General features: G+C 42.8%; 1 protein-coding gene across 1 annotated transcript in view; it reads left to right on the plus strand.

The window, feature by feature from the left end:
- Positions 1-316: 316 nt before the first annotated feature.
- The window catches only part of LOC143996816 (leukocyte elastase inhibitor-like), a 30597-nt gene continuing 8623 nt past the window's right edge, over positions 317-22290 (plus strand). The window contains exons 1-4 of the mRNA XM_077492096.1: positions 317-478; positions 2291-2466; positions 11990-12130; positions 19038-19155. Coding sequence (XP_077348222.1) covers positions 2299-2466; positions 11990-12130; positions 19038-19155 — 427 coding nt within the window. The 5' untranslated portion in view covers positions 317-478; positions 2291-2298. The remainder of the gene's footprint in view (positions 479-2290; positions 2467-11989; positions 12131-19037; positions 19156-22290) is intronic.

Below are 22290 nucleotides of genomic sequence, written 5' to 3' on the forward strand. Positions count from 1 at the left end.
ACATCTAATAAAGGACAGAATATTTTGCAAGACAGATGGAATTGCAGTCCAGCAGGATCCAGGTCATTTGACAGCTACCTCTGTAGCACAAGAATGATACCAGCTTTATGAAAAGTGAAGGGGTTAAGTGTCAGCCTATAGTGGCAGTAGGACTCCGTAACCAACTTCTTTTGAAAGTGCCACTAATCTATTACAGTCCTTTCTTCTTCTTTTTTTTTTTTTTTGCATTCATAAATGTCCTTAAATTTCATATAGCTATATAATTTGTGTTTTCAGCTGGATTTTCACTTAAGAAATCCTGTGTACTGGTCACGTCTTTCTCTATCTGTAATCCCTCCTCTTTCTTCTTCTTCCTCTTACGCTGTCTTGTTAGTTTCACAATCTGTGGGAAAAGGCTGCAGCAACAACCCGTCACCGCCCAGCTCTGTGAAATATACAGCTGAAAGCTTTTCACAAGCCTGGAAAAAAAATACAAAGGGTAAGGCATATCAGTTTCAAATTTTGTTTGCAAAAAGTGTCAGAGCTGGCTAGAACAAAGTGGTATTTATATGACTGCCTAACATGGAACGCCACCCAGAAAGGCTTTCTTTCGTTTTTGAATGAATTGATTGAGTTTGATCTCTCGGTTAGTGCTCACTCTAACAGCATAGCACAGCATAACAGTAAAAAAATGTAAATGTTTGCTTAAGAACCAGAATGGGATCAACATATTGCTGTGGCTTCAACCCGCATTGTATGTAATATTTGTGTTCCGGTTTACATTTTGTATGGCCCCATATAGAAATGTACCATACCACAACATATGGCTTTGTTTGTATGCTTCCATGCTACTGAAATGTAAGGCAAAATTGCTTTGTGAGCCCTACACTTGTGTGTAAAAGGTAGTTGTATACATGCAGCATTCGTTCTGTTGCTGACCAGATCACCAGAAACAAGGTGCCTATTAATATATTGCAGCTGAACGTATATTCACAGGTAGCAAAAGGCTTCTTTTACATGAACCTAGCTGCTGACCTGTGATCCATGGTGGGACATGTCAGCAGTGGCTGGCCCGCTATTACCAGGAAATCAGAAGGAGATATGCCACCTCCCACATGCTTTTTCAAAGAGGGATTTCCCACTGATGCTCATCTGCACTGTGCCGCAACCAAGTCCATTGTATGCATTCGCAGTGCAGCCCCATTCACCTCTTGGGGCGTGGTGGTGGGCTGTACCACCTGCTGAACACAACATGCTCTATTTTTTAATTTTTTTGCTGCACCACATAGTACAGATTTGAAGCCACAGCAATGCATATGGGGCTGTCTGGCAGCCTGAGTTTGACAGGTGGCTAAGGCAAGTTAAAAATGTGCCTCAACCTCCTGGTTTTCCCGTACTGACAATGCCCATGTAAAGGGGGCCTAAGTTGTTTTATTTACATACACATTACACTTTAATAAAAGTGCTTTATAAATTATTTGTTTCCGTTTGTTCCACAACGTAATTTAAAGTCATTTGTGCTTATATTTAGAAAATGTTGGTCTGGCTGTTATGCGGATCTTCTGGTTTACATACTTTTAATCTCTAAAATGAAAAACGTGCAGATAAGGAGTCAAAATAAAGCTTGAAGTCTTTAGCTGCATATTTATTCTGGGTCACAGAATTAAAGTGCTGAATCAAGATGGTTAGCATGACAGCCAGGCAACTAGCATTGCCAGAGTAAACTGACAGCACTGGTTGCCTCCATGGTCCTCACATGACCAACTTTAAGGTAAAGTCATACAAAAGTTTTTAGTGTATTTGGCCCCCTAATGATTGAAAGCATTTAGGCATTTGTCATCATGCAGATATTTAGAAACTTGATTTCAATTTGCTTTATTTTCAAGATATGTCAGCTTATGGTGCTGAGAGATTGGATTTTTAAGGTAGATGGAATTTCTACCCTTAGGGCCACCATACACACGGCCTGTAAACCTTAACACTAACCCTCTCTGTAAACTTAACCGTAACCCTAACTTTAAGTAAACACAACCCTTCCATGCTCCAATACCAGCATAAGAACCCTCACCATAATTTTCAATTACTCAAATATTTCCTAGATCAGTCCTTACTCTTTCCTCCTGGCTTGATTATTAAAGTAAATTACAGCCTTACCAATTGCAAAAATGACAGAGGTTAACAAACATAGTTACTTCTTATTACTTAAAGGCTGAAAAAAAAAACATTTTGACCGGAGTCCATCAATGGTTTCAGTACATTTGACTTTACAGATAATACATAAACTAATCATAATGCTATATTGTCTTTACAGGAACCAAAATGGATGCACTGACTTCTGCTAACACTAACTTTTCACTTGATTTATTCAGAAAATTAAGTGAATGTAACCCCACAGGGAATATTTTTTTCTCTCCATTAAGTATCTCAGCTGCATTGGCCATGATTTCCATGGGGGCTAAAGGTAAAACAAGTGAACAAGTATTAAAGGTGAGTATTAACAGCCTGATTAAGAATAACAGTAGCTCATTTATGTAATGGTATTTATCTGAAATCTCAAACTATGCTAAATGTTTTAGAGGTTATTTATAATATATATAATCACATGTTGCACTAACCCCAACCACAAAATAATGTGAAAAAAATTCAGAAGTCCAATGTGAAAAAATCCAAGTTAAAAAGAATAAGTGAAGAGTGATCCAGAAAATGTGATATGGAAGATATCCTCCGTGGTAACCTTTAAATGAAGAAGGTGCTTTGAAAGAAGATGGCACAAAGGGGTTGATTTACTAAAGGCAAATCCACTTTGCACTACAAGTGCACTGAAAGTGTAGTCACTGTATATCTGAGGGGGACATGCAAGGAAAATAAAAAAACAGAATTTTAGTTTTCAGATGATTGGATGATAAAATCAGCAGAGCTTCCCCTCATTTTAGATCTTCCCCTCAGATCTACAGCGAATGCACATTCAGTGCACTTGCAGTGCAAAGTGGATTTGCCTTTAGTAAATCAACCCCAAAGTCCTCCACCTAATAGTATCTTGAAATGCTTAATTCTCGATCACAGGATCATGTGCATTCATACCAAAAGATAAAAGTTCTACACAGTAGTGTGTACCAATAAAAATAATTTTTTTAATATTAACCACTTCCCGACCAGCGCACGACGATGTACGTCGACAGAATGGCACGGGCAGGCATATTGGCGTACAGGTACGTCCAATATTCAATGCCGCCCTGCCATCGGGAGCGCGCCACCGGCGGCGCGCTCCCGCGCTGGTCGGGACCCCCGTGAGTCCGGTCGCGGGACCCGCGGGCTCGATCGCCGCGGGCATCCCCGCGATCGTCTCACGGAGCGGCCGAATGGAGGAAATGCTGTGTAAACAACATTTCTCCATTCTGCCTAGCAACTAGTGACGCTGATCTCTGCTCCATGTGATTGGAGCAGAGATCAGTGTTCCCTAAATGAAAGCCCAACCCCCCCACAGTTAGTAACACACCCCTAGGAACACTTAACCCCTACACTGCCACCAACTGGTTAACCCTTTCACTGCCAGTGTCATTTACACAGGAATCACTGCATTTATATAGCAGTGATTACTGTATAAATGACAATGGTCCCAAAAATGTGTCAAAAATGTCCGATGGGTCCCCCACAATGTCGCAGTCACAATAAAAATCGCTGATCGCCGCCATTACTAGTAAAAAAAAAAATTATAAAAAATTATTAATAAAAATGCTATAAAACTATCCCTATATTGTAAACGCTATAACTTTTGCGCAAACCAATCAATAATCGCTTATTGCGATTTTTTTTTACCAAAAATATGTAAAAGAATACGTATCGGCCTAAACTGAGGGAAAAAATTTTTTTTTATATATTTTTGGGGGATATTTATTATAAAAAAAAGTAAAAAATAATGCGTTTTTTTCAAAATTGTCACTCTATTTTTGGTTATAGCGCAAAAAATAAAAACCGCAGGGGTGATCAAATACCACCAAAAGAAAGCTCTATTTGTGGGAAAAAAAGGACGTCAATTTTGTTTGGGAGCCACGTCGCACGACCGCGCAATTGTCAGTTAAAGTGACGCAGTGCCGAATCACAAAAAGGGGTCTGGTCTTTGACCAGCAAATTGGTCCGGTCTGCAAGTGGTTAAATACATAACCTTCACATTTAAAAAGGAATAAATTGGTGTTCAATGCATAAACTCCAGCAAAATGGCTGCACGTAAACATCTGGCAATGCAATGACGTCACAGCAGGCTCAACCCCATGCGTTTCATCACACCTGACATCTTTCGGAGCATCTGATAAGCTATCCGGTAAGCATTTCTGGATACTATTAGGTGGAGGACTTTGCCATCTTCTTTCAAAGCTCGCTGTTACCATGGTGATATTATCCATATTACATTTTCTGGATCACTTTTCACTTAGTTAACTTGGATTTTTTCACATTGGACTTATGAATTATTTGTCACCATTGCCTTCAATGCAGCAGCCTCACCACTGCCTTCAATGCAGCAGCCTCAACATTGCCACCAGTGCAGCCTGATCGATGCCCATCTGCAGCCTGGAGGGGGGGCGGGACAAGCGCCGACAGATTACATACAGTGAGAATCTCCTATGATAGACAGAACAGTGGTCCAATGGCGGCCCAGGATACGGGACTTCCTATTACAGAGGCCGCCAAGTAAACAGGAGACTCTCACTGTATGTAATCTGATGGCGCTCGTCTCGCCCTCCTCCCTGCCCCCCCCCTCCAGTGGCAGATAAAATGTAAGTATTGGCGTATAACATGCACACGCTATTTGCACATAATTTTCAGGGGGAAAACGTGCATGTTATACGCCAATGAATACAGTATATTTTGAAAGGCTGGGTTGATTAACATCAGAGTTATCAAAGAGCCATAGATCAGTCTACTGGCTGAATACCAATGAAATTAGATCATTTCTTTCAAACATATACTTTATTTTATTTTTTTTAAACACGATAACGCCAAGATCTGTATCAAGTTACAATTGCAGTCTGCCATCACTGACTTCTTTCAGAAAATGCTAGCTGCCATTCTGTTTCTGCCAAAATACTTTAATTTACAGACCCAGAATAAGTATGCAGTCAATGAGGGCAGGGTGAAGTCCTTTTTTAACTTAACTTTTTTAAACTTTCTTTTATATAATAACAATCGTTGTATACAGGTTACATTTAACAGGCATGTTACATACTAGCATTGTGTTTATAACAATTCAATAGAATAAATGCTGTACCATTAACATTTCAACATCCTTACTCAATCCTTTTTGGTTTTTGCTGTACCTGCTATTTGTTGAGTAGTCAAATAGTATAATCATTGAGGAATAAGCATACGTTATGGTCATTTTCCTCCCCCTCCCTCTCCGCCCTCCCCAAACAAGTCTAACCAACCAAACACTTGAACTGGCATTTTCTAAAAGGAGAGGTTGATAATGACAGCCTGCATATTTATTTTAGTATAGGGTTCTCATAATCAGTATTCTTACATAAATAGCTTATGTGAATAATAGATTGTCCATACAGTTTAACAGAATACAAGCAACAATGCCAGATTAAAATGTACATCTTTGCACTATGGTTGGCTCTTATTGCTAGATTTGATGTTGTCATAGGTCAAGTACCTCTGGCAATCCAAACTACCAAGAAGATAATAGGTTTTATCAGTATGGGAAGGTCCTAGACTGAGTCACTCTATAAAAAGGAATTTCATGGTAATCCTTACTGCAGGCATATGTACTTTATTGCAGTTGTAAAGTTTTTATGCCAGGTGTTCTTTGTACTTGGCTACGATTGCTAACAGAACAAGTTTGTACTATATAGATATGCACCTCAAAGGTGAATTTGGCTTGGCTTCCTTTAACATTGCAGGCATTCCAAAATAAATAGCAACGAGTGTTTACCAAAAGATAGTCACTTCCAGGCTGCGCCCTTTTCGGCCACCTTGCCTACATCATATTTTATGAAATTTTGCAGTTGAATTCACCTGTAGAGACACCCATGTTGTTTAAACACTGCCCGGCCACATAACTGGGGTGCTCAGGCCTGCAATAAGACCTTTTCTCATCGATGAAATACTAATACATTACAACCCAATTTGTATTCTACTCTAGGTCTGTTTTGAAAATGCTCGTTCAATTATTTACTTGTAGTAAACTGTCGAACTGTAAGTATTCTATCTCCTGCTTGAGTTTAGTGCTCTTAACAGACATCCGAAAACTGTCATTTAATGTTGAGATTGCCAGGATTACATAAAAGAAAATGTATTTTTTGTGAATTTACAATTTTGCCCTGCTGCAGCAGCCTGGGAAGTACGTCACTTATCAACTCAAAGCTTAGGCAAGAGAAGACAGGTCAGCCTCTATGGAAGCCTTACAGACTGTAATAGGGCTGACATTTCTGCTCTGAAAAGAATAGAATTCAAGAGTGTAACAAAATGCACACCTATTCCTAAGAGGGGACAGGTGCGCTATTATAGCTGTTACTCTTGTATGCTCCAACAGAAAAATAAACATGAATAAATGGCTTTCCTTTAACAGAGTAGGGGGAGACTACTGACCCTGGTGGATTTTTAATATTATCTGTGTACCTCTTGCAGATTTCCTCTTCCTGTTTGATAAAACGGTTTCATCATGGCAGGAAATCTATCCAATAGTCCTGGATAGTAGTAGAAACCAGACAGGGATCCTTCTAAAACTAGATAAAAATAGTTTTTGCTGGACATACACTTTAAGAATAGAAATTTGGATTTTTACAAATGCCCAATTATGACTGAATAGTCATAACTTTATTTGTAAAACATATTAGCTCTTTTAAAGTTTGTCTTTAAGAAAAAATATATGCACATATTTTGCAGGAAACTAAATTTTTCTCAAGGAGCTTGCAAATCATTGCACCCACGATCAGGGGATCTGGGGTACAATGTTGGGCTCCTGCAAACCATTCCTCCAGCTCTCGTACCAGTTAGAAAGTGGAAGGAAGTGTCAATGGACTAGGAGTGCACTTATCGGCGCACTCCTAGTCCACTGAGAACTGCAAGTCTGTCGCAGTGGGAGATGGGACTTGTTCATTCCAACATAGATCTTGGTGAATGAATTATGTAGTGATGTGGGCAGTGGGCCAATTTTAAATGTGACAGTGGCTACGGGGGAGAGGAACCTCAACCCAATGTCACAGCGGATGGGACTCTGTAGGCTGAATGTAAACAATGCAATGTTAATCTTGGCTTAGACATCTGATAACAGAAGTCCAGGCCAATGTGTGGGTGCTCAGGAACATGTAACCTGTTCCTAAATGTGAACTTAGGAACATTTAGGGATACCAAACAACATTGGATCCCATTTTTTTTTCTGTCATCAGATGTTCAGGCCAAGGTAACATTGTATTTTTTACAATCAGTCAATCTACAGCCTGCACTGTAACTGCAGACCAAGTCTAATGCAGTGTACACGCGATCGGAATTTCCGACAACAAATGTGCGATGTGAGCTTGTTGTCAGAAATTCCGACTGTGTGTATGCTTCATCTAACATTTGCTGTTGGAATTTCCGACAATAAATGTTTGGGAGCTGGTTCTCTAATTTTCCGACAACAAAACTTGTTGTCGGAAATTCGGAGCGTGTGTACACAATTCTGATGTACAAAAGTCGGCGCATGCTCGGAATCAAGCAGAAGAGCCGCGTGGACTATTGAACTTCATTTTTTCGGCTCGTCATACGTGTTGTATGTCAGCGCGTTCTTGGTGATCGGAATTTCCGACAACATTCGTGTGACCCTGTATATGCAGGACAAGATTGAGCCAACATCCATTGCAAAAAAAAAATCCATGGTTTTGTTGTCGGAATGTCCGATCGTCTGTACGCGGCATTAGCATAACCAGGAAGACATCTATTCTGCATTCCCATTTGATTTCTGTGACGACAACTCTAGAAACACAAAGAAAAACAAGAGGCCTGCATCTATATTTGCAAGAGATATAGGTGTGCCTGCATATAAAAGCCATTTTTTTAGACATGCAGTCATCCTTTTAAATGTAACCTGTAATACACATTAGGGCTGCCATTGCTGCGCTCACTCTCCTTTATGTGAGTTCGTGCTTTGCCCCAGAAGCATTGCTCCACACAGCAAAATGGGGCAGTGAAAGAGCGAATGAAGATATAAATAAATATATTCTGTTGGAGGGCTGAGCCTTAATGCAAACCTGTTCCACTGCCTTTTTTAATTTTGTGTGCTTTTTTGTTTATTTTTTGTGGCAAAAGCTTGGACCCTAATTCCATCCTTTTAGAATATGCATGCACTGAATATGCACTATACTTTCTCTTTAAGATGCTGGCTGCCTGGCTATCAATTCAACCATCTTTCTTCAGTACTCTGAGTCAGTAACCTCTGTGACTTTCCAGCTAACACTTTGTGGAACTAGAAAATAATCTACCCTGCAGATCATTGGAATGTTGCCCAATTGAATTAAACATGCATGTGACTAAACTGTACAGTATATACTCATCTCATATTATATTAGAACATAATTTTATTAGATAGTCAATTTTGCATTAACATTCTACAAAACTGCCAAACTTAAAGTCAGCCTTTTCAAGTGCACCTAAAATAAATTTGATACAAATGACAAATTACCCTTTTGCACTGTGTGTTATGCCGCATACACACGATCAAACAATCGGGTGCAAAAGTCCGGCAAACTCAAGTCCGCCGGACAATCCCCCCACGTGTAGCCTCCGGCGGACTTTTTTTTACCCGAAAGTACGGCGGACTTAGAAAGTATTTTTGCACTCCAATCTTCCCGCCGGACTCTCATTTTGGCTGACAATCCGGCCGTTGGTATGCCAGTCCGCCGTACTTTTGAAATGAGCTGACTTTTCCCGCGCGGAGAAAAGTCTGCTCGTTTTGAGCACGTATCCAGGTAGAAGGGGCCAGCGAAGGAGGCGTCGCTGGACCCGTCACCTCGTATGGACTTAAAGGGGAACCCCAATGCTGAAAAAATCGGCGTGGGGGTCCTCCCCAGGTCCACATCAGACCCTTGTCTGAGCACGCTACCCGGCCAGGAAAAGGGGGGACGAGCGAGCGCCCCCCCCTCCTGAGCCGTACCAGGCCGCGTGCCCTCAACATGGGGACAAGGGCCTCTCCCGACAATCCTGGCTGTTGGTTGTGCGGGGTCTGTGGGCGGGGGGCTTATCGGAATCGGGAGCCCCCTTTAATAAGGGGGCTCCCGGATACTGGCCCCCCACCCTATGTGAATGAGTATGGGGTACAATGTACCCCTACCCATTCACCTGTAAAAAAAAAAGTAAAAAAAAAACACAACACACAAGGGTTAAAATAGTTTATTGCACAGCTCCGGGGGTCTTCCGTCTTCGGGGGTCTTCTCGCCGTACTCATCTTCTTCTAGCTCTTTTGCTAGCGGAGGAGCCCGGCTTTCTTCCTCGCCGCCGCCCTCTTCTTCCGACTTCGGGGGTCTTGTCCCCCTCTTCGTTCTTCTTGCCGGGCCACCGCGCCTTCTTCTAGCTCTTTTACAGGCGGTGGCCCAGTTTTCTGAAACCGCCTTCTGTTCTTCTCTTCAGATGTTGCCTCGTCGCATCTTCCACTCACAGTGGCACGGATGCGATGCGCGGCGACTTATATAGGGACATCACCGGATGATGTCCCCACCCATTATGGTGTCACAGTCCCAGAGGATGCTGGGACTGTGACATCATAATAGGCGGGGACATCATCCGGTGATGTCCCTATATAAGTCGCTGCGCGCCTTGTCCCTGTCATTGTGAGCAGAGAGAGCGACAAGGCAAAATCTGAAGAGAAGAACAGAAGGCGGTGACAGAAGACCGGGCCACCGCCTGTAAAAGAGCTAGAAGAAGGCGCGGTGGCCCGGCAAGAAGAACCGAAGAGGGGGACAAGACCCCCGAAGTCGGAAGAAGAGGGTGGCGGCGAGGAAGAAAGCCGGGCTCCTCCGCTAGCAAAAGAGCTAGAAGAAGATAGTGGAGGAGTCCGGCGAGAAGACCCCCAGAGCTGTGCAATAAACTATTTTAACCCTTGTGTGGTTTTTTTTTTTTTTACTTTTTTTTACAGGTGAATGGGTAGGGGTACATTGTACCCCATACTCATTCACATAGGGTGGGGGGGCGGTATCCGGGGGCCCCCTTATTAAAGGGGGCTCCCGGATTCCGATAAGCCCCCCGCCCGCAGACCCCGCACAACCAACGCCAGGGTTGTTGGGAAGAGGCCCTTGTCCTCATCAACATGGGGACAAGGTGCTTTGGGGTGGGGGGCCGCGTGGCCCCCCCTTCCCCAAGGCACCCCCCATGTTAAGGGCACGCAGCCTGGTACGGCTCAAGAGGGGGGGCGCTCGCTCGTCCACCCCTTTCCTGGCTGGCCGGGTAGCGTGCCCGGACAAGGGTCTGATGTGGACCTGGGGGGGACCCCCACGCCGTTTTTTTCCGGCGTTGGGGTTCCCCTTTAAGTCCATACCAGGTGGCGGGACCAGCGACGTCTCCTTCGCGGGCCCCGCCTACCTGGAGACGTGCTCAAAATGAGTGGACTTTCCCCCGCGTGTGTGGGCGAGTCCGTTCATTTCAAAAGTACTGCGGATAGTCCGGCGGACTTAGTACGCCTTATTAGTCTGCTGAAAAAGTGCCGTGTGTGGGCAAGTAGCCCGTTCGGAAAGTCCGCCGGACAGTCCGGCGGGAAGTCCGCCGGATAGTCGGCTACGTGTGTATGCGGCATTAGATGTCAAAGAGGGTCAAAAAGATCATCACCAATAGAGGTAAATACAGAGGGGACTAGGGAGTGGGAAAAATGTATGGTGTTTTCATTTTTTTCTGAAAAGGTGAACTAACCCTTTATCTTTTCAAGCCCAGCAAAACATTGAAACCGAAGCTTGTACATTCAAGAGACTAAACAAACACAAGGAACACAATTTAAAGCGCAACTTCAGTAATTTTTTCAACCTTCCATCTATCAAATCCTTTGCCCTTGTTGTTTTAACTTTGGATAATAAAACATTTTTTTTTTATCTGTGAGTAAATAACTTATACAGCCCACTTTCTGTTCCTAGTCTGGTAAATAGTGTAGGCTTTTGGCATCATGCATAGCTCTCTCTCTCGCTCTTGTGAGAGTTTGCCAGGAAGGGAGAGGGATGAGTCATAAGAGGGCCAATGAGAGCTGGAGGTGTGTGTCTGTGTAAATCCAGGAAGTGAACAGGCAGCAGCTTCTGCTGCCCATAGTTAAAATGGCTGCAGCCAGACTCAGTGGAGGGAGATGTCTTCAGCATATTTGGCAAGTACAGAATCACAATATATATAAAATAACACACAAAGTGGTTTGAGGGAAGCTTCAGAACGGCAAAGATGTTTTTATTACAAATTATGTGAGCAGACTGCAGAACCTCTTTAATATAACACAATCAGAACAACCATCCTTAACCACTTCCCACCAAACCACTGTACATAAATGGCCAGTGGGACAAGCACCGTTCTGAGTGGGTGTTCCCGGCGCATCAGCATGACCGTTATGTCCAAGGGGACACAGCGGATAACTGATCTGTGTCCTGATTGGCGGTGCTCCACCTTGGTACCATGTGATCATTGTGACCACATGGAATCACATGGCCAGTAGTAAATATGGCTGCTACTGATGCAGTCATTTAGAACTTCTGGGAGCTCTGTGATCGGTCAGTTTGATCACAAGGTACAGGGCCAAGCACCACCTCCCTGTACCATGTGATCAGCTGTAGCCAATCACAGCTGATCAGTATTCATGGCTGAAGGAATGCAGCCGAGAACTGTCAGAAATGATTGTTTATACAACCATCACAAAAAAAACTTTCTGACAGAAAATATTTATTATGAAGTCCTTTTTATGGACAACTGGTAGTCTTTGCATACATGTCTGTTTCATATGAAATGTGATTATTTTACCAGATAAATTAACTTTAAAGGTTCAGTTATCATTTTTATTTGTTCTTTTTATATATAGGTTTTACATTTTGATGCTGTTAAAGATGTCCATTCCAATTTCCAAACACTGAATGCTCAGATTAATAAGAAATCTGGTTCTTCATATACATTGAATATTGCTAACAGACTATTTGGTGAAAAGACATTTGACTTCTTATCTGTGAGTATTCTCTTTCCCAGATAAAAATGAAATGAATATTTGTAATTATTAGTTTATACTTTATTTGGACTGAGTCAATCCTTTATCATAATACCAGCAGACTATCACAGTAAAAGAGAAAAAGCGCAATTCAGTTGCCCATAGGAACCAAACAAGTGTGATTTAGCACTGCTCTAGCTGAAATGTGATCGGTTGGCAAAGACTACTGCATATATTTGCTTGTTACATCATGCTTGTAAAGAAGATGGGTATCTGTTGGATCATATCACAGACTTGATTTTCCTGGTAGCGTTTCTAAACATGTTACTGTTTTAGTGTAGGTGGTACGGAAATTTCAGTATTATAAACCACCTGTTGTATGAACTTGTCACCTTGGCCGGTTCAGTTGAAAGAGAGGAAGAAAAGCCTCTAGAGTCTCCATGGGGCCTGGATGAGTAAGACCAATGGCACTTAAGCTACAGCTGTTGTTACTGAGTGAGCATAAGGGGCAGAAATCTCACATTTCAACCTATCTGGGATTTTCTGACAAGTAACACAAACTGCATTTAAATAGCTGTGAAGTGTGCCAGGGTTCCTAAAAACTGCCCCTGGGGAATAATTCCATATGATACTAGCAGAATTAGTTGTCGGGGGCGAAATTATTGTTGCAAGGGGTGTATATGTCCATAAAGTATTTACGTAAACCATGTTATATGCAGCTGCATCACGAGTAGCCCGTTGCATACAGCCATTTGCTTACAAAAATAATTGCAGCATCAGAACACCAAATCTGCAATTTATCCATAAGAAAACTTGTAAAGGTAAGTCAGTGTTTTCTGTTACTGGGCCATTTATGTATTTGATCATAGCCCGTCCTGTTTTTTGCAAGCAGAAATATAATTCAGTTAAAACTCCAGGCAAAAATGAATTTTAAATAGTGTGTTGGCTGCTGTTGGGCTTCCTCTCATGGACGCATATATAGTAAGTGGCCATAGTAAGCAGCCAAGCTGACCCCTAATGTGACAGCAACCTTCTGGGCAATACAGGACTTTTCCCAGCGACTTTCCCAATGTGTGAGTTGTGGGATGACTCTGATCCATCCTCCTGTGTGCTTCATCCACTTCACTCCCAGGGGATTTCAGACACTGGGCAACTTCTTCAGGCTTGACAGCATTAGCAGAACTCACACTCTTCCGAGCAGCATGCTTACCAAATAAGGGCACCACATGGATGGATGTTTCCTTTACTGAACCCGCAATCAATCATGACTTTCATAGAACAACTCCAATGCAAATGGGCTCTTGTAACAGGCCTTGCAGGTGGCGGCTCACTTCCTTGCAGGTAGATGGGCCCATACTCCTCCTGGCACTGGAATGGGGGAACAGAGGGGCATACCAGCTCCATGGCTCTCTTCTCTCTCCTGGAACTAGGATGGGGAACCCCAGGGCACCATGCCCTCTCCTAGGAGGGGGGAGAGCAAGAGAACGCAGATGATGTTGCCTGTTCCTCTTTCTCTGCAGTCTGACCCAGCTCTCCTCCTAGGTCCTTCCTAGTATCCTAGTCTACTCCCAGGGGGAGGAGACACCTTAGAGGGGACCCCAATCTACCACCTGCCCACAAGTGTATTGTGCATCAATCACCTTACTCTTCAGTCTTGATTGCAAGCACCTTCTAAGCCATTGCACAGTGTGTGATTCAGTCAGTTTCCTCTATGACAGGGATATGCAATTAGCGGACCTCCAGTTTTTGCAAAACTACAAGTCCCATCATGCCTCTGCCTCTGGATGTCATGCTTGTGGCTGTCAGAGTCTTGCTATGCCTCATGGGATTTGGAGTTCTGCCACAGCTGTAGGTCCGCTAATTGCATATCCCTGCTCTATGAGCTCAGCTAATTTCTTGCCCTGGGGAGCAGGCAATTTTGCCTGCTTGTTATCTATTTGAGTACTGGTTCCCTCCATGCCCACTGAGTTTTCCTGCCTTTGGAGCCTATGACCTAATACCTCATGGGCACTTAGTTAACAGCCAATTCTTTCAGTACACAAAAAGTGTAAATAAATGATGAGGTCAGGCCAGATAACATGCAGACTTAATCAATACGGTCTTACTAAGCATGCATGTTTGGAAAAAAAGCAGAACTATATATTTATCATCCAGAAAATACAGTTTGAGGAGGAAGGAGAGAAGAACCTGCATGACTCTATTGGGAAGGAGAGAAAGAAAAGAGGCAGCATGGACACATTGGGAAGGAGATGGACAGAAGAGGAAATCAGACTGATTTATGGAGAAGGAAGAGAGAAGAGGCATCATTACTGCATTGAGGAGAGGGAGTGAGTCTGGATTGGGATGAGAGAGAAAAGTCAGCATAACCAGACTGGAAAGGTGGGTGAGAGAAGTATCAAAAGACCAAAATGAGCAGGAGGGGGAGAAAAGAGGCAACGAGACAAGGGTGGTGAAGAGGGAGAGAAGAAGAGCATGATCCAATTGGGACAGAGAAGAAAAGGGATAGCAAGATGGATTTTTGGGGGTCAGGTTAGAGGAGATGAGGCAGCATGACAACACTGGGGAGGAGGAAGAAAAAAGAGTCAATAGGACATAAGTAAAGATGGGGAGGGGGGGGGGGGGGGGCGAAGGGGGCAGAGTAATTGGATGGGGGAGGAGGTGAGAGAAGAGATGGTGAGACCCAATTGTGGGAGAGAGAAGATCATGACCAGGGGCTCATGGTAGGAGGCTGAAAAAGTTAGCAACAATAGAGAGGGATGGAAAGAGGCAATGAAACTGAGAGGCCAGAGCTGAGACGCAGTGGAAGTTAGTGATAGACTTTGCCCACTGACTGATGCTTGCCTTGTTACTTGAGCCCAGTACCTGCACATATCTACAGTCGTTGTGGGTGACAGGAGTGAATTATCAACTGTAGGTGCTGGGAGAGAGTCCCCCCACACACCAGCCCAGTCAGCAAACATCTCCCTGTTCCCCTACCCTCACCAGAGAGTAGTTAACGGAGCTGAATCATAGTGCAGGAGTTAAAGAGGAAGTAAACCCTGATGGGTTTACTTCCTCTTTTTTTCCCTGCAAAGGTAAAGCATAATGGACTACTATGCATCGCATAGTAGCTCATTATGTGTCACTTACCTGACACAGGAGCCAGCGAAGTCGCCGCTGATCCCTGTAGTCCGCCGCATCCATGTTGCTGGTGGCATCTCGCAGCTCCGACGAATCACAGCGGCGAAGCCGCGATGACGTCACTCCCGCGCATGCGCACGGGAGTCGCGTCTTGCAGCTCCGCCGCTGCCACTCGGAGAAGCCGCGATGACGTCACTCCCGCGCATGCGCACGGGAGTCGACAAATTAGGCAAATCCATTCATGGATTTGCCGCATTTAGTGCGCCTGCGCGCCGCTGTCTACGGCGCATGCGCCGTAGACAGCGGTGCCCATTTTCGGGCAAATATCTCCTAAACCATATAGGTTTAGGAGATATTGCTTGGACCTACAGGTAAGCCTTAATCTAGGCTTACCTGTAGGTCCAAGTTGTTTGGAAGGGTTTACTTCCTCTTTAACAGGGGCAGCAGTAATTTTGGAGCTCAATGCCCCTTTCACTTTTAACACAATAACATGGTGAGTGAGGCACTGCCTTCAGTCCTAGTATAGTCAACGACATGATAGCAGCCTTTGTAGAAGTTAAAAGGTAGCAATTCTCTCCCTAGACGCAGCCAAAGCATTTGACTGCCTCAACTGGACATGTTTATGGGAGGTTCTACAGAAGTTTGGGTTGGGTATTTGATTATTGTATTCAGCTCCACAAGCATGTATACAGATAAATGGCTCATCAGAATATTTCTCTCTGTCCAGAGGTACTAGGCAGGGGTGCCCACTATCACCAATGCTATTTGAATTGGCTATAGAACCACTGGCAATAGCAATTAGACATACAACCACTGGCAGGGGATTTGAGATAGGAAGAAGAGAGGACAAAAAATGTCCTTGTACGTAGATGATGCTTTACTATTCCTCGGAGATACAGATCAATCCCTGACATGTGCGATAAAACTGATTAAGACCTTTGGTAGTTTCTTGGGGTTTGTTATGAATTGGGAAAAATCAGTGCTATTGCCAATTGATGATTTAACACCAGCTTTAGGCCAGATAGATCATAAAATACAGGTTGTTACATCCTTTAAATGTGGGTTTTTTCTAACATAAGGCAATATATAAATTATAACTTGGTCCCTATATTGGATAAATTTAAGGTGAAGAGTAGAGTATGGACTAAATTAACTTTATCAGTGGTAGGGCGTGTAACTTTAATTAAAATGTTTTGGGACCCACAGTTACTTTATCTTCTACATCACTCGTCGATCTGGATACCACTTAAATGGTTTAAAAAAAAAAATAGATTCCCTGTTTCAAACCTTGTTATGGAAAGGGCAAAATGCTAGAATTAGGATAACCACACTACAACTCCCTAAAGAATAAGGGGGGGTTTTAGCCGTTCCAAATGCTGAAATGTAAATTTTGGCAGCACAAATCCAACAGGTTGCAGGATGGGGAGTGATCTACTGGACGGATCCTATCCAATCAATACTTCTGAGTAGGTCTTCACAATTTCATTTGATAGCTCAAATAGAATCAGGTAATTTTTACTTACGCGTCACAGGGTTCTACCCTGGGACTCATACATAAAGTATGGCAGCAAATGAGACGTATTATGCAATATAGTAATATTTCAGTCTATTCTCCCCTATGGGGAAATAAAAACAATGAGGAAGTGGGCAGACTAAAAGGGTTTGGAATATGGAGAGAAAAGGGGATAAAATATATTGCACAGCTGTATACAGATAATATACTAAAAATATTTCAAGATTTGCAGAAAAAATACTTAATGCCCTCCCACACCTTTTATCAATATCTACAACTGCACCATGAGCTACAGATTCAGTTTAAAGATAACTAAGTTAAGATACAAAATATGCCACTTGTGGATTTTTTTGTAAAGATACAGGTTAAAGAGGAAGTAACCCCTGGTGGGTTTTACTTCTTCTTTATTTCCCTGCAAAGGTAAAGCATAATGGGCTACTATGCATCGCATAGTAGCCCATTATGCATCACTTACCTGAAACCGAAGCCTGTGATGTCACTACTGTCCCCACTAGCAGCGAGCGTCTATCTTCACCCCTCTTTCTTCCAGGGCCACGAACTCTGGCTCTGTGACTGGCCAGAGTCACGTGACATCACTCCTGCAAATGCGCGTGGGAGCCGCCAGTCATGGCATGACCCCTATTAGAAACAGTATGATTTGCCCTTTCTAAAGTGCGCATGCGCCGTAGACATCGGTGCATGCGTTTTAATCATCGCTGCATGACTTTTTTGTAAATATCTCCTAAACTGTGGAGGTTTAGGTGATATTTTCTGTACCTACAGGTAAGCCTTAATATAGGCTTATCTGAAAGTAAAAGTGGTTGTACAGGGTGTACAACCACTTTAAGAGGGGTCTTTTTTCCACTCTCTATAGAAGGTAAACAGCTGTTTAGACAGAAGAGGAAGGGGAAAAAGACATTGGAAAATTGACAGAGGAAACATGGCAGTGTATACTGGAACATGTACAGTCCGTATCAATCTCACCAGAGCAATGCTTAACCCAATTATATATAATATATAGAGCTTATAGGACACCAGCTAAATTATACCAATGGGGGAGGTGGGATACGTTGGAATGCCCGAGATTTTCAAGAGCATCTGCTGAGCTTAACAACTTCAACCCCAGAAGATTTTACCCCCTTAATGACCAGACATTTTTTTGACTGACAATTGCGCGGTCGTGCAACGTTGTACCCAAACAAAATTTGACGTCCTTTTTTTCCCACAAATAGAGCTTTCTTTTGGTGGTATTTGATTACCTCTGCGGTTTTCATTTTTTGCACTATAAACAAACAAACCTGACCGTTTTTGAAAAAAGCAATATTTTTTACTTTTTGCTATAATAAATATCCCCCAAAAAATGTATAAAAAAAAAACAATTTCTTTCTCAGTTTAGACCTATGTGTATTCTTGTAAATATTTTTGGTAAAAAATCTCAATAAGTGTATATTGATTGGTTTGCGCAAAAGCATCTACAAAATAGGGGATAGATTTATGGCATTTTATTATTATTTTTTATTAGTAATGGCGGCGATCTGTGATTTTTATTGGGACTGCGACATTGCGGCAGACAGATTGGACGCTTTTGACACTATTTTGAGACCATTTATACAGCAATCGGAGCTAAAAATAGCCACTGATTACTGTGTAAATGTCACTGGCAGGGAAGGAGTTAAACACATGGGGGCAATCAAGGGGTTAAATGTGTTCCCTCAGCATGTTCTAACTGTAGGAGGAGTGGGCTACCTAGGACATGACAAAGATCACTTCTCCCGATGACAGGGAGGAGTAGATCCCTGTCATGTCACTGGACAGAACAGGGAAATGCCTTGTTTATATAGGCATTTACCCATTCTCTCTCTCCTCGTCACAATTGAAGGCCACTGGTGGACATCAAACTTGTGGGACCCGCAAGCACGCGCCCACTAGCCGGGGATTGTGAAAGGATGTAAACAGTGACAGTCTGTGACAGTCTGTTTAAGTAGTGAAGCAAAGAGAGAAAAGACTGCCAGAGACTGTACTTCAATAGGCCAGCAATGGCAGCTTCCATAATTCTATACAGGTTCCTTTAAGTGAGCTTTAGGAATTGGAGCTCCTAAATGTTTACCAATGTAATGAAAGTAAATTGTGTTCAGGCCAGAGCAGTGTCTTGCCAGAAAATGGAGTCCTCTGTATCAAAAAAGAAAAAAATGTTTTATGCTTTGCTTTACATCATCTAGTACATTCCATTAAAGTCATTGATTATATGACATGCATGAATAGAGTTTAACATAATAAATTACTGTTTTCTACCAGGGATTTTTATCTTCGCTGCAAAGTCTGTATCAGGCAAAACTAGGCACCGTTGACTTCTTAACTGCACATGAAGCTGCTAGAAAAGAAATCAATGCTTGGGTTTCAGAACAAACAAAAGGTTAGTATGAGTTTTAAAAACTGCATTGAAACATATTTTAGTAGCACAGCAATTTGCAGCAAGATTTGCCCCAGAAAATGACCTATATCTAGATCAGTGTTTCTAAACCTAAATCATGTCACCCTAGATCAAATTATGTTCATTTTAAAATGTAAAAATAAATGAATAACTACATCTACATAACACAGCAGCATTGACACACATAGGACATCCTATATTAGAGGTGATTTATTTTTACAATGCAAATATTCCAGCATTTCTCCTTCAGTCTCTCTCCCCCATGCAGCTAATGTGATCCCAGAGGAGGGATGTATTGTTTAAGGTCTTAAAGGGCACAAGGGACTAATCCACTACAATTTCCTGTCCTGATGTGTATATTTCACAAAATGCGTCATTCAATTGGGACAGAAGAGGTCTTAACTTAAAAAGGTGTTATCATTGGTGTTATCATTAAAATAAAATAAAAATCATCCTCCCATACTGTAGCCTGGTTATTGTGACAGAATACATGGTGGTGCAGTATATTTAACCTGTTAATAACCACGCTTTAGCCAAAAAGACGTCTGCAGCGGGCCAATTAACTCTGGGAGGGCGTACTATGACGTCCTCCCAGAATCACGCTCATGCCCCCCTGGGGCCGCGAAAATAGTACTATCTGTGCTCGCCGTGTTCACGGGACCCAATGCAACGTGGATCGTGGTAAAGGGCCAATGACAGCAGCCCTTTACCATGTGATCACTCCGTCCAATGATGGAACGATCACAATGTAAACAAGCCTGGTTCATCCAGGGGTTCAACGTTCTCCTCTCTTCACACAGCGTGAGGGGAGAGGAGAGCAATTATGTGCCCTGCAGTGAGTTTCTTTATTGTTTGTGTGCCCAAAAGTGCTACATCTGTGCCAACTCTGTGCCACATCCCTATGCCCTTCAAAACCCCCTGTGGCTTCCCCCTAATTCTGGAGCAGCCAACATACCCCCTTTCACTGCCCAGACAGGTGTCCAGATGAACACCGACGATTTTGCCCTTCTTGATCTTTTTCATTAAATTTTTACTGAAGACCTACTATCGTCCATCGTGGCCCAGTGCAACCTCTATGCACAGCAGCTCAAAGCAAGGAACCCTGGTTCTAGTTACGCCCGTCCCTTTGAGTGGAGAGAACTTACCGTGGAGGAATTTATTTTTTAGACCTAACATTTACCATGGGACTCAAAAAAAAAAAAAAAAAAAACAATTATACTCCTACTGGTCCACCAACCCCAGCCACCACATACCAATCTTCTCATCCCTTATGCCAAGGTCAAGATACCTTTATGATTATGCGGTTCCTCCACTAAAATCACAACACCCAGTGCCTGCCCCGAAATTACCCAGCTTTTGACAAATTATTTAAAATTTGCCACTTCTAAATGATTTCTCTGAAAAATCCCCCCAGTTATATACCCCCTACCAAAATATCTCCATCGATGAGTCCCTTCTCAAATTCTCAGGCAGGTTGGGTTTCAAACAACTTATCCCCAGCAAAAGGGCCCGATATGGGGTTAAGCTGTACAAGCTTTGTGACCGAGCCACGGAGTACATTTATGCCTTCCTGGTGTATGACGGGAACGACTCCCAACTGCATCCCCCTGAATGCCCAGAGTTCATTGAGCCAGCGGAAAAGTGGTCTGGGAGCTTATCTATCTACTCTTTGGAAAGGGATATCATCTTTATGTGGATAATTTTTATACGAGCTTGCCCCTCTTCCGCAGTCTTCACCGGAGGGACACTCCAGCATGTCAATGAAAGGCTACGATGAGGGGAGACAGCGTCTTTGTAGAACCAGGAGCTATTAGCTGTCAGGTGGAGGGACAGACGAAACGTCCATATGCTTACATTTATCCACAACAATGCCTATGTGGAAGTCACCAGAAGAAAAGGCCCAATCCGGAAACCGGTTTGTGTCCATGACTATAATTTGTTCATAGAGAGAGTGGACTTCAATGATCAGATGATCAAACCCTACCTTTGCACAATAAAATCCCGCCATTGGTATAAAAAAGTCTTTATTTTTTCAGTTTGGCCATGTATAACACTTATGTTATTTGCCAAAAATCTACAGAAACCCCCCCTATCCTATCTGCATTATCAAGAAGACGTTATCTCTGTTATCTCTTTTGTACTCTGAAGGCCCACCAGAAAATATTCACTCTGATTCAGTGAGCAGACTCCACAAACGCCACTTTCCTGGAAAAAATCCCCCATCATGAAACAGACCACAGATGTCAAAAGAAATGCCGGGTGTGCTCCAGAGGAAGAGTTAGAAGAGATGATGTGTATTATTGTCCCCAATGTCCTTCCCAACCAGGCCTCTGTATAGGTGACTGTTTCCACCGTTACCATACTTCTCTACATTATTAGGGAAGTATGGTAAATGTAATTCTCATTTCCTGCCATTTTCCTCCACATCCCTTATGCCACTGCACTGAACTGTACCTACCTCTGCCTTCTCCGGAACCGACCCTGGCCTGTTATACAACCATGTATCTGCCAAACTACCTGCCCAATCTGAAACTTACCCTGGACTGTTTGACCACGTTTTTTGCCTGCCTCTTGGACTGATCTTTTACCCTGCTATGATAGTGGGAACACAGGGGACTCACATATGGGAGAGGCTACAGAATTGTTTTTCTGGATGAAGAAAACTATTTTTTTTTGTTTTCTCATTCCCGGATTAGGGTCTGGTGTCCGGAGGCTTTAAAGATATTTGGGTGGGAGAAGCCTCTACCCCTGTCCCAATTCTTTCCCCATGTTTCTGCTTACTACCAGGACCAATATTTTGGCACTGCTGGTAATATCTCTACCTACACTGACCCTGTACTGTATATGGACATTATGTCTGCCTGTACTGACTATGGACAATATTCCTGCCTCAGACTTCTTTGTATATGTTTGTGCATACACATATGTGTATTCCTGTATATCTGCCAGTGCAGATCTCAGTTGATCGGTAAGTCTTTTCTTAAGCTTATCTCCCATAATGCTTATTCTATGTCTCTGGTTTTTGATTCTAAACCTATGTTACGCTTAATTATAGATTATTTGTTGCAAAAAAATGAAAATGCCCCTGTAGAAAGGATTCCTGTGAGATCCTGAAAC

This window comes from Lithobates pipiens, unplaced genomic scaffold (genome assembly GCF_037356315.1).
Source record: "Lithobates pipiens isolate NorthernLeopardFrog02 unplaced genomic scaffold, aLitPip1_a1.2 Scaffold_19, whole genome shotgun sequence".
Classification (NCBI taxonomy): domain Eukaryota; kingdom Metazoa; phylum Chordata; class Amphibia; order Anura; family Ranidae; genus Lithobates; species Lithobates pipiens.